At 37.7% G+C, this 12216-nt stretch overlaps 1 protein-coding gene across 1 annotated transcript in view; it reads left to right on the plus strand.

Moving 5' to 3' along the window:
• The window catches only part of nfx1 (nuclear transcription factor, X-box binding 1), a 19369-nt gene extending 8242 nt beyond the window's left edge, over positions 1-11127 (plus strand). Inside the window, exons 5-25 of the mRNA XM_016480716.1 lie at positions 418-495; positions 667-772; positions 3201-3272; positions 3362-3501; positions 3599-3698; positions 3966-4183; positions 5567-5664; positions 5752-5782; positions 5870-5952; positions 6039-6147; positions 6226-6345; positions 7033-7112; positions 7251-7481; positions 7934-8007; positions 8250-8348; positions 8694-8735; positions 8850-8942; positions 9521-9587; positions 9696-9841; positions 9989-10093; positions 10612-11127. Of these exons, the coding sequence (XP_016336202.1) occupies positions 418-495; positions 667-772; positions 3201-3272; positions 3362-3501; positions 3599-3698; positions 3966-4183; positions 5567-5664; positions 5752-5782; positions 5870-5952; positions 6039-6147; positions 6226-6345; positions 7033-7112; positions 7251-7481; positions 7934-8007; positions 8250-8348; positions 8694-8735; positions 8850-8942; positions 9521-9587; positions 9696-9841; positions 9989-10093; positions 10612-10687 (2168 nt within the window). The 3' untranslated portion in view covers positions 10688-11127. The remainder of the gene's footprint in view (positions 1-417; positions 496-666; positions 773-3200; positions 3273-3361; positions 3502-3598; positions 3699-3965; positions 4184-5566; positions 5665-5751; positions 5783-5869; positions 5953-6038; positions 6148-6225; positions 6346-7032; positions 7113-7250; positions 7482-7933; positions 8008-8249; positions 8349-8693; positions 8736-8849; positions 8943-9520; positions 9588-9695; positions 9842-9988; positions 10094-10611) is intronic.
• Positions 11128-12216: the final 1089 nt, after the last annotated feature.

Below are 12216 nucleotides of genomic sequence, written 5' to 3' on the forward strand. Positions count from 1 at the left end.
GATGTCAAACACTGATCGATCTGTGCCGCACCTCTTCTAGTCGAACACACCGGCTAGTGCTGCAGGCTTATTGGCTCACTGACGCTGATGAGATTAACCCCTTAGGTATCGAAATTTGGTACCGAACAACGAGATGTTTTTCGATATTCGATGGTATCGAGGCATTTCGGTCGGTGCCTAAAAAGTATCAAACTCGATACCCAGCCCTAGATAGAAGTTGGTCTTGCGTGCCTAAAATAGCTGCCTGGAGGTGTCACAAATACGACTGCAGAGTGAACTGACTTTCTTAAAAGAAACTTTAACATACAGAAACTATACAGACAGACTACTGTAGACATGATTTCTAAAAAATAAATGCTAAATACAGTGGGCTAGTCCATAGTTTAATAACAAATTTAAATGGTTCAATATTTACAGATGGCACTGAAGGTTGGCGTTGTCCTGCGTGCCAGCATGTGGCTCTCAAAGCCCCTAATGCATACACCTGCTTCTGTGGTAAGATTATTTTGGTTTCTGCGTCTTACATGATATCTTTGTTTCTGTTCTAAATCACTCACAGTTTGTAAAATGATAACGTGGCTTTATGTTTATAATGAATAATGCTGTAAAACTGAAGAATTTGGTCCTCTAGATTTCTGATTTTTCACCTTTCATTTTAATGGACAGGGAAGGTGACCAATCCTGAGTTTCAACGCACTGAGATCCCTCATAGCTGTGGAGATATGTGTGGGAAAAAGAGGAGTGGAGGGGAATGCAATCACCCCTGTAACATGTAAGGGCCCAGCAGCACAATCAATGCATTTAAATGGTTTTGGCTCAGGTTGAGTGACAATGATTGAAAAATACTAGTTGTTGTTGAGAAGTCTCTTGTAAACTCCTCGTAAGAAACACATCTGGTAAACCTGAAACCATCTGCTTGTACTAGCTTTTTTGTGTTTTTCTTAAAGGGATAGTTCACCCGAAAATGTGATGCTTATCTGCTTACCCCCAGGGCATACAAGATGTAGGTGACATTGTTTCTTCAGTAGAACACAAACGAAGATTTTTAACACAAACCGTTGCAGTCTTTCAGTCATATCATGTAAGTGGATGGGAATCAAGGCTTTGAGAGTCAAAAAAATCATACACAAACAAAACCAAATTAAACCCTTATAAGTGCATTACCGCCACCTATCTGTCAAGTGGACCATTGACTCTCCTAATTGAGATTGTAGATAGAGTGTCAATGGGCCATTTGGTGGCGGTAATGCACTTATAAGTCTGCGATCCGCCGTAAAGGAAGAAGAAGACGCGTCACGCGCCGGCTGTCGAGGATGCGCTCAGGACCAGGGTGTCCGCGGGGTCTTAAGTATTAAAAGTTGATAAATCAATTTAGATCAAATTAAGGCCCTTAATAAGTATTAAAAATTCTTAAATGCCATTTTCCAAGGTATTAAATTTTGTATCATGTTTTCATTATGTATATTTGTCCGAATAGTGGGGTTCTGTGTAGCTGCGTGATAGCAGCTACTCGCTGAACTTCTTAACATTACCGCATGCTCCCATCCGCTCCTGCAAACATTCTAATATTGTATATTATTTTCACGCATCAGGGCGCCGCTATCAATATGTGAATAAGCGCTGGCAGTTTCACTTTCGATTTCGCGATCGCGCGCACACTGTGTAAAGGGAGCGCATATTACGATAAAAGATATTTGTCAGTGAGCTAGGGATCTGTTGAGGAGCAAATACTCCAAAATCTTTGTCAGTTATCTCTCCTTACTTTTGACCCGTGATTAGTCAAATCTGACTTCTGCAGCTCGTGTTGGATGCAGGGTTGTTGTTGTTTTTTTCCACGAAATTGGGCTGCTTTTAAACTGTTGCCATGGGTTGATTTTCCCCAGTGGGTTAAAGGTTTGAAATATTGCATAAATTACATTTGGTTGAAATGCTTGTACTGAAACATTTTGCATTCTACCTGTAATAAAACTGTGCCAAATGTTTTGGGCCACACTAGTAGGAAGCATTTGAGCTGTGTTTATGATAAATGTGCATAACAGTGACTGTAAAAATAAAAATGTTTTTTAGGGATGGAAATCACATTTTTATATTTGGGACATAATTGCGCTACTTTGGGCTGTTTTTTTACTGGCATGGGCTTGGGATTCACAATTATAATGATGTAGTTGTGATCATTATTTTACCTTCCATGATCATTCAGACACGATCGGGTGCAGTACTGACACACTGTCACGTCTGCATCAAATCAGGCACTCCGTAATCACAGGTAAACTGTTTGATCAGTCAGATGTTTGTCATCACAAAAGAGCTATGGTTTGCAGACAGTTATAAGAGTTGATATGACATGCATCTTTTGAATATACTGCGTGAACTCATTGCCCAGTTAGCTCGGAGAGCTTTATTTTCCCTCCTCAATAAGTTTTGTCAGTTGTTTTGTTTATTGTTCTAATTCTTGTTTCTTGGGTTGCATTGATTAGTCACTCAATTAATTCTCTTGTGCTTCGTTCCCCCCTTCTGAATTATGTTGCATTGATAAGGAGTTATCACAAAGTAAGTCTGTTTAGTTGTGCTATCTTACAATCAATATATAGTAAATGTAAGTTAAAGTGTCGCCGATGTAACCGGTTAAAAACGGACTTAAAAAAGTCTTAAAAAAAGGTCTTAAAAGGTATTAAATTTAACTCCATGATTCCTGTATATACCCTGAGGACATGCTCAGGACAGTTTGAACAGTTCTGACATTGTGTGAATCCGAGGTAAAAAACGATATAAATATTGTTCAGTTTCTTGCACAGGCCGATTGTTTTGTGTCTTTACACATCAATGTATCGCCACGAGCCGCAGGGTTTAATTTGGTTTTGTTTGTGTATGTTTTTTTGACTCTCAAAGCCGTGATTCCCATCCACTTACATTATATGACTGAAAGACTGCAACGGTTTGTGTTAAAAACTTTCGTTTGTGTTCTACTGAAGAAACAAAGTCACCTACTTCTTGGATGCCCTGGGAGTAAGCAGATAAACATCAAATTTTCATTTTTGGGTGAACTATACCTTTAAGAGTGATTACCCAACTAGTCATTCAGGCAACTGACTTGTTTGCACAGCTATAATTTTGTGTTTGTTTATGTGATATGTGCTATGTCATTGGTCAATCCAGTGTTAACATTCTTGCGTGATAAGAATTTCTCTTGCTCTGTGTAGCTTGTGCCATCCTGGGCCCTGCCCACAGTGTCCAGCTTTTATCACAAAGTCCTGCATTTGTGGGAGAATGAGGTACAATTGCCTTTTTGTAATTAACTGTATATGTAATCATTTACCCAGATATATGCAGGCCAAACAACACCAGTTTCTTGTGTGTGCAGAAAGCAGGTTCGTTGCAGTCAGACAGGACCTCTGCTTTGTGAGGACGTCTGTGGAGCTCTTCTGAACTGCTCAGAGCACTTCTGTGCCCAGGTGTGCCACTCAGGGCCATGCCAACCCTGCCGACTTCGTGTTCAGCAAGGTAAGTAGTCCTTGTGTCATTTAATTGGTTCAGAGTCAATGCAGTAATCTAATTTTATGCATTATAATTCTCCTGCCATGTCTTTGTACCCTTTCAGCCTGCTTCTGTGGTGTGGCATTCAGGGAGGCGGCGTGTGGGACTGATCGTGAAAAGTTTGATGGATCAGGATATTTCTCCTGTTGCATGCCCTGTGGAAAGTATGTACTAACAAAACATTTCTTCGCTTGTCAATGTATGACATTAATCATTTTACAAGTTCTGTATGCAGACCTTTTTGTTAATATCACTCTTCTCTGGTCTTAAATAATAAGACTTGTGTTTTAGACCTTTTTATTCATGTTTTCTTTTTTGGCCTGTTTTACCTTTTTGGTTTGATTTTGGTTAATACAGACATTTGTATGTGTATTTTGCATGCTTTTTTAGTAAATGTGTGTGAGCGCTCATCTCTCAATCTGTTGCTCTAGGATGCTAGACTGCCAGTCCCATCGCTGTCAGCAGTTATGCCACCCTGGGCAGTGCCAGTCATGTCCACTCAGCCCCAAGCTGGTGCGCAGTTGTTCATGTGGACAGACTCCATTATCTAAGCTTCTGGAGCTCGGCTACCCAGAGAGAAAGACCTGTACTGACCCAATCTCCTCCTGTGGCAAGACCTGCAACAAGCCGCTGCCATGTGGAGATGGTGGTATGTGTCTGATTTGGGATGATTTTTATTTATAAATTGAACGGGGATTAAAGTTTGTTGTTAATTTTTCTTCTGATCTTAGTTAAAAGGATGCGAAAGACCCTAAATTCACCATGAAATCAAATTTTTTTATGGAATATTGCAGTGTTTGATTATTAATGATTTATCTGAGCATGTCATTATTTTTTAAAATTCTCGTTCCCTTGTAATCATTAATCGAAAACATTAACTTCCCCTCCCCCCAGCAACAACATCCTTTCACTCAGAAATACACCACAATAGGAAAGAAAAGATTATCACAACTTAATTTCATGCTTACTGTAAGTATACAGAAACAATAAGAAAACCACTGGTCAGAGCCGTTCCTCCCTATACACAAAATACGCAAGCTGCGTAGGGCCCCCGAAACACCAGGGGGCCCCCTTGCTCTCAAAGATGATTTAATTTTAGTTTTGTTTTTGAATTTGGCCAGCGGTTATGAAACCGAAAGATCATTTCTTTTAATGCGGTGCGCTGTCGCCCTTTTTACGTAAAAATCAGTCAAATTATGTAATGTGAATGTTTTACAGTCTTGCTCGAGACTAAAAAAACGAGTTGAAAGCGTACCGAGCCGCGGAAGAGACACTGTTTCTCAAGCGCAATTCGAGACGTAGAGAAACACGGACAAATGCGTTTCATTCATTCGTTCATAACCACTCATTTTGCCACTGTATAATGTATTTGTAGTGTTCATAAGCAGGGCTGCTTTGTTTACAGCGGTAACCGAGGAAACACTATATCATTGCTGTTCCAAAAGCGCCGCCTGCTGGCAGAGAGTGAATTTGAATCTCATTCAGCTCGTCTGTTGTTTTTGTTTCATTTAGATTTGTTTTATTTAGTATAATTTCTCAACACTAAAGCGAGACCATATTGTTGCTTCAAATTTCGTAATTTTACAATCTAATTTAGATTAAAAACTGCTCATGTTGCATGTATGCAGCATCTTTGTTTGGATCGTGATTAAAATGTAGTGGTTGCCTCTAATTTTAAATGGAAAGAGCACAGACAAAGCCTTAGTTTGATTATATGAACAGATTTCTTTTATTTATGTTATTTATTTGATTTGGGGTTTGTTTTAAAATTTCAGTTTAGTTTTGTTATTTGACGTTTCAGTTACACAAAGAAATGTTCAGCATTTTGTCCAAGCAATAATAAAAGAAGACCTGTTCATTTATAATTTGTCTTAAATCTAATTTTGTTAAAAAAAACAAACTGTGAGAAGATCATTCCGTGAAATGAGTATCATGAATTGTATCGCATCGTGAGTTGAGTGAATTGTTACATCCCTACAACAATGTTCAAAATTCTTATATTTCTCTTTTACTTGTGTCTGATCTGCTGTAGATTCTGTCCACTTGTGTGAAAAGCTCTGCCATGAGGACAGCTGTGGCCCATGCTCTTTGACCTCCTCTATTAAGTGCAGATGTGGCAGTAACAGCAAGGTTAGACGGTTATCGCACAGCTGCACAAAGGTTAGGAAGTTCTGAAAACTGCAGATGTAATTCATACTCTCTCTTCTTTTTTCATAGGAAGTTCCTTGTGCAGCCATTCAGACTGAACGTAAGGCTTTAGTTAATTGTGTAACAAATTAATTGTATGTACTATACCAAAGTAGCAGTTGTAATGCTAGTGTGTAATCCTTTACAGAAGACATGGTGTTTACTTGTGAGAAACGCTGCAACAAGAAGCGCTCCTGCGGCAGGCACAAGTGTGGAGAGTTGTGTTGTGTGGTGAGTCTTTTAAATTTTCATGAAAGCTTTATCTGGGTGTAATAGCCACAAGAAAGGTTTATGTAAACATTCTCTCTCTTTATCAGGATGTGGAGCATAAGTGCTCAATGATTTGTGGTTACAAACTCAATTGCGGTCTACATCGATGTCAGGACCTTTGTCACCGTGGCAACTGCCAGCCTTGTTGGCAAACTAGTAAGCCTGGCCTTCAAGATCACCTTAATGGATGTCCATCTCTTTTCTTCTTACACAGCACTGTGTGTTTTCTCTAAGGTTTTGATGAGTTGGCGTGCTACTGTGGGGAGACTGTGCTCTTCCCGCCCATCCCTTGTGGAACGAGACCTCCTGAATGTAAAAACTTATGTACCCGAAGTCATGATTGTGATCATCCAGGTACTTCTGCTCAGTCTGACTCTGCTCTGTCAACCACAGATATACTCATTAACGGATATATGTCAAGATTTATGCACACATATACTGTATGATTCATTGTGAAGTTTACCCGTCTGTATGTAACTGCGCTTGACAATTTGTAATCTTGAGGTCGATATTTTGTACTTGTAAAAATTAAAAAAATAATAATTATATTTATATATATATATATATATATATACACATAAATATCTTTATTTTTTTTTAAAGTCTCTTATGCATACCAAGGCTGCATTTATTTATTCAGTACAGTAAAATCAGTAATATTGTGAAATATTTTGACAATATGAAATAACCATTGTTTATTTAAACACATTTTAAAATGTAATGTATTTCTTTGATGGTAAAGCTGAATTTACCCATCTTCAGTGTCACATGATCCTTCAGAAAATATTCTAATATGCTGATTTGATGTTCAAGCCACATTTCCTATTACTATGAATGCTGAAAACAGTTGCGTTGCTTAATATTTTTGTGGAAACCATGTTTTATATTTTTTCAGGATTCTTTCATGAATAGAAAGTTCAAAAGAATAGCATTTATTTGAAATAGGAATCTTTTGTAACAATTTAAAAGTCTTTACTTGTCACTTAATGCACCCTTGCTGAATAATGTTTGCTGATTGTTGTGTTTATGATTTTTCCATAGTGTTCCATTCATGCCATTGTGAGGAGAGATGTCCTCCCTGTACCTACCTCACCAAGAAGTGGTGCATGGGTAATCATGAGGTAAAAAGACATTTTTAAAACAAGACAGTCTTCATGTTTTTTTTAATTCAATTTTAAGCATAGACAATCCTATTTTGCACTCTATTCAAGAAAAGTTCCAAATCTCATCTTCAACACCATTTTCACATTTCTCCCTAGCAAAGGAGTAATATCCCATGCCACCTGCAGGACATCTCATGTGGTTTAGTGTGTGACAAGCTCTTACCCTGTGGTTCTCATCACTGTAAGAAAATATGTCACCGTGGGGAATGCCAGGCAGAGGGAGAGTGTAAGCAGCCTTGCACTCACCCTAGAGCCAGCTGTGGACACCCCTGTGCTGCTCCCTGCCACCCAGGCACCCCCTGTCCACCCACCATCTGCAGTGCCAAGGTACAGCCCTTCCCTCATCCAAAATCTACACAGATGGTTTATAGATGGAACATGCAGTTATTGCTCAAAGCGGTCCTTTGTTTCCTCAGCTGTAGCCTGATTTGATTCCATCAATTCCTCAGCTGCAGGGTGCTTGTGGTCTGGCACATGCTTTTACAGACAAATGTACATTATCGGTTGTGTAAAACATTGGCTTGAAAGAGTAAATTATGGTTTTCATAAACATCTGTTATAGTTGTTTATTATAGCTTGTCACAAATAATCTTCAGATGATTTGTTGTTTTCAAATGTACTGTAGAAGATGGATCAAAAGAGCAGAATATCTGATTATCTAAGCACAAAAATTCCTATTTTTCATAACTTTCATGTTATGCATGCTGGAAAAAAAATCAGTGTTCAAAATGGAGAGCCTTACTTTATTCTCTTAGTTATTTCCCATGTTCAATCTCTAGGTGGCACTGCAGTGTGACTGTGGCCGAAAGAAAGAGACCGTTCCTTGTGCTGATGCAGCCAGTTCCTACCAAAGGTTAAAACACGGCACACTATCAGAGCCTTCATAGACATTCAAAGCAAAGTTTTATATTGATAAATTGGCTGACACAAGCCTTTTCGTTTCTTTTTTTGTTCTTTTTTTCCCCACTGATGATTGTGTACTCATAGCAAGCCAATACATTTAAAATGAATGATATACATATGCAAATAAGACCAAAAATGCTATAAATGTCATATGTTCTAACTGATCAGTGGTCAAATCTCTATATTTTGCAGATATGCAGCTATTGCCGTTGCCAGTAAGCTGTCAGATATGCAGCTGGGAGAGTCTGTTGACATTGGACAGCTCACAAAGAAAGAGCAGAGAAAGGCCAGGTATACTCGCACACTAAAGCTTGCAAGACTGCTTGTTTTTATTAGTCATCCAGAAGAGTAGTCTGTGGGTCAGTGTTTACCTTACGTAAATGACAGCATTAGTGGTTTTTGCTGTTTCTGACAAGTTCAAAGCTGCATTGAAGGAGAGCAGGGTACAGAATTAACACTCACTAACCACAACATCCAAGTAAAAATGTATTTTGTGATGAAATTGCCAGTGGCTGGTAAGTAACTTCATTAGAAGAAAACATCCATCTAATAACTTTTACCTCGGAAGGTAAACATTGTTAGTAATGTGCTTTTGTTGAAGTGGAGTAACCTTTGTATTTGGTTGTTCTCTCACAGGTTGGAGTGTGATCAAGAATGTGCTACACTGGAGAGGAACAGGTGAACGTAAAGATTTTATTCACACATTCTTTCCCTCTATCTGTGACTGTATATGTTACTAGATATGTCTGTGTGTGGGTGTGCAGGTTTTGATGTTTTCTGTTTTGCCTCTAGGCGGCTGGCTGAGGCCCTGCAGATTGATCAGTCAGTGGATACCTTCAAGTCAGCATCTTCCAAATATAGTGACTCTCTGAAAGAAGATGCAAGGTGGTTCAAATTCTAAAATAGTTCAAGAATGTATCAACAGTACATAAAGCTAGGACATGGTTGTATGAGACATTACCAAGCTCAAATTCTTTGGAAGCGCTCACGATGAAGGCACCAACCATTAAGCAACCTATTAAGAGTAGTGAATCAAACTGCAAGACTAAGTAAAATTAAGTAAGATTAAGTAAAAATACTTCTGTTGCTTTCTTGAAAACAGTCTTGCAGTTTGATTCACTACGCTTAATAGGTTCAGTTGCTTGCCAAATGTATAAACTGTACAGGACTGTATTTTCAAAAGCATCCAAACTCCAAACACAAAAATGGGGATTGTAGCCTACTTATAAAAGCAACAAATGCTTATCCTTTATTTTGTAGTCTCATGACTGAACATCACTAGTAACTGTGCACTAAAGAATTGCCAGTCGAGTTTGGGTTCTTGCACATTTGCTTTGACAGTTTAAAGAAAAACTGAAGTGTAGAATATACACACGTACGTTAAATGTTTAGTCTACTACAGAGCCAAGTGAAAGCATGAATGTTCAAACTAATGAAACTTTTTTTTTTTTTTTTTAATTCAGGAAAGATTTCAAGTTTGTCAGTGAAATTGAAGAGGAGATTAAGAATTTAGTTGAACTGACTAACAAGGTAAAATGTAGTCCAATGATCACACTATATATAAATAGTTGACAATATTTACCATCCAAGCACTTCTAGCATCATTTTTCAGAGCTCTGTTATTGTGTTATTCCTCAGGGTAAACAGCCTAAGAGGAGTCACTGTTTTCCACCTATGAAGCGTGAACACCGGAGAATTATCCATGAGCTAGCGGAGGCATATGGTGTGGAAAGCGTCAGCTATGATAGCGAACCCAAGCGCAATGCTGTGGTTACTGCCATCAGGTCAGCAGAAACTGTCAAATTTTAGATTGGGCTTTCAACTGTAATAGTGAATAAGCAAACACAAGTAAACTTTAAAGGTGTCTCAGTTAAGAGTGTGTCAGTAGAGTTGGGTAGTCTTCAACATGATTGTTTTACATGTGTTTTCAGGGGGAAATCGGTGTGTCCTAACACTAGTCTGGCTGCTTTGATTGAAAGGGAAACTGTTTCCAGAGCACCTCCTCCTATTGCCCACATCAAACAACACACAACCAAGTATGTTCACACATCTCACCACTAGACTACCATTCAAACGTTGGGCATTAAGATGTTTAAATGTTTTTGAAAGAAGTGTTTTATTTATTCCTGTGCTGGCAAAGCTGAATTTTTTAACAGCCATTACTCTATTTCTTCAGTCTCTGATTCTTTAGAAATAATTTTAATCAGGATTTTCTTTCTCAAAATAATGTATTTGAAATAGAAATCTACTACAGATGTCTTTACTGTCCATCCTTGTTCAATTGAAGTATTAATTAATTTTTAAAAAATGGAATGCTAATGTAATATGATCACTCTGTCATAAATGATCAGTATGGTTATTCATATGAGCTAATGTATGGATACTGTAATGAAGTGGAGTGTTTAAAACCACGCTCTTGTCATTCACAGTAAACAGAATTGCTGTGGCATGCACATGTGTTTGTTAATATTTTGTGTATTCGTGAAATATGAAGGGTTTTGTTGAGTGTAAAGTGTATCATAACTAATACATTTTTTATTCACATTTATTTCAGGGCCGACAATAGTAATGCTTGGATGAAACAATCTAAAGAGGAGCCTACAATTGATTATTTTGATGTGCAGGATTGACATGAAATTCTGAATAGTCACTGTAATAATCACACAAAATAAAACTATCCAAAGTCCAAAGACTTCTTTTCACTAAAGCATCACAGTTCTGAACACAAATACAGTGAGAATCTAAAGCTATGATTTGTGGACATGTTTGTTTGTTAGGTTTACTAAGGAGCAAACTTCTAGGAGTAAAAATTGATGTGGTTTCTGTGCACATATTAACTTGGGGGAGGGGGGATGTGGGATGCATTTGTATTCTGAGACTAGACTTTGACATTATCAGTGACCTTGACAGTGATTTCTTCTGATAGACAGCTTACACAAGTGTCAGGAGTGAGTCAGTGAAGTTGGACATGATTGGCATCAGGAAGGTTGTTGGTAGTAATCTCATTTTACCATACCTTGTTAAAGATGAAAATAACTGTGCATCTCAGCTCCAATAAATGCTTCTGAAAGCACAACTTTCTGCAGTTCGTGTGGCTTAAGTGCAATATTGAATAGATTGCGGTTCTCCACATTCTGCTTCAGTATTATGTAGCCTACTTTTGCTTTCTTCTGATCCCAACAGGAAAGATATTGTGATGCTCCGTCATAATTTGTTTCTTCTATGAGAAGAGTGACCTTGACGTCAATGCTCATTTGTATCAAGACAGTATATTATACATCTATGTGTATAGATACTAGATCTAGTATATATCAACAATTTCTTCTGAGGTTTGTAATGACATGAGTTAAGTGCTGGAATACTATCATTGTTCAGTGAATGTGTGATGGGACAAATCTAGAAACTGAAGGGTCTCTGCTTCTGGGCCCTTGGATTGCATAGAGCCTGACGGGACATGGGAAAAACGCAAGGGAAATACAAATTTGCATCCTTAAAAATCAGTAACATCAGTGAGGCTACTTCAAAGGATTGTTTACTGCATGAATTTAATATAAATAACGATAAATTTAACTTTAAAGATAAATGACAGAACTTTAATCTTTGAATGAACTATCTCTTTATAATCCCTTTTTAATAGCTGTTGTCAGCCAGCATCACACGTTTATTGACGTCGGTTATTATGAGAGGAAACCTTGACTTGTGTGACAACACGGCAGTAAAGTTAGTTTGACGTTTGACATTCATTAGACATTCGGGTTTTTTGCCAATTAAACTCTTTGCAGCTTTTATGTTTTGAGCCCAAACTACCTCAGATAGACATAAATATATGCCCTTTATGTTGCACAAAGCTTAATTTCTAGGAATTAAAAAAAAATAAAAATACCATTTAAATTAATTAAACAATTTAACTACGTGACATTATAATATAAAACCAATACTAAAATGTTCGGGAAAACATACCTGTTATTGCACAAAGCTCCGTTTTTGGAATTACAATTTTATGTTTTTTATAATAATTTTACAACTTTTAATGTATGCAATCATATAAATCCATTAAACGACAACACCATTTGATCTAAAGGTATCAAACAAACTGTAAAATATTCAGAATATTATTCAATTTAATGCACAACGCTTGTTTTTTCAGATTATGCCTTTA

The sequence above is a fragment of the Sinocyclocheilus anshuiensis genome, unplaced genomic scaffold (genome assembly GCF_001515605.1).
Source record: "Sinocyclocheilus anshuiensis isolate Anshui unplaced genomic scaffold, SAMN03320099.WGS_v1.1 scaffold613, whole genome shotgun sequence".
NCBI classification, from domain to species: Eukaryota; Metazoa; Chordata; class Actinopteri; order Cypriniformes; family Cyprinidae; genus Sinocyclocheilus; species Sinocyclocheilus anshuiensis.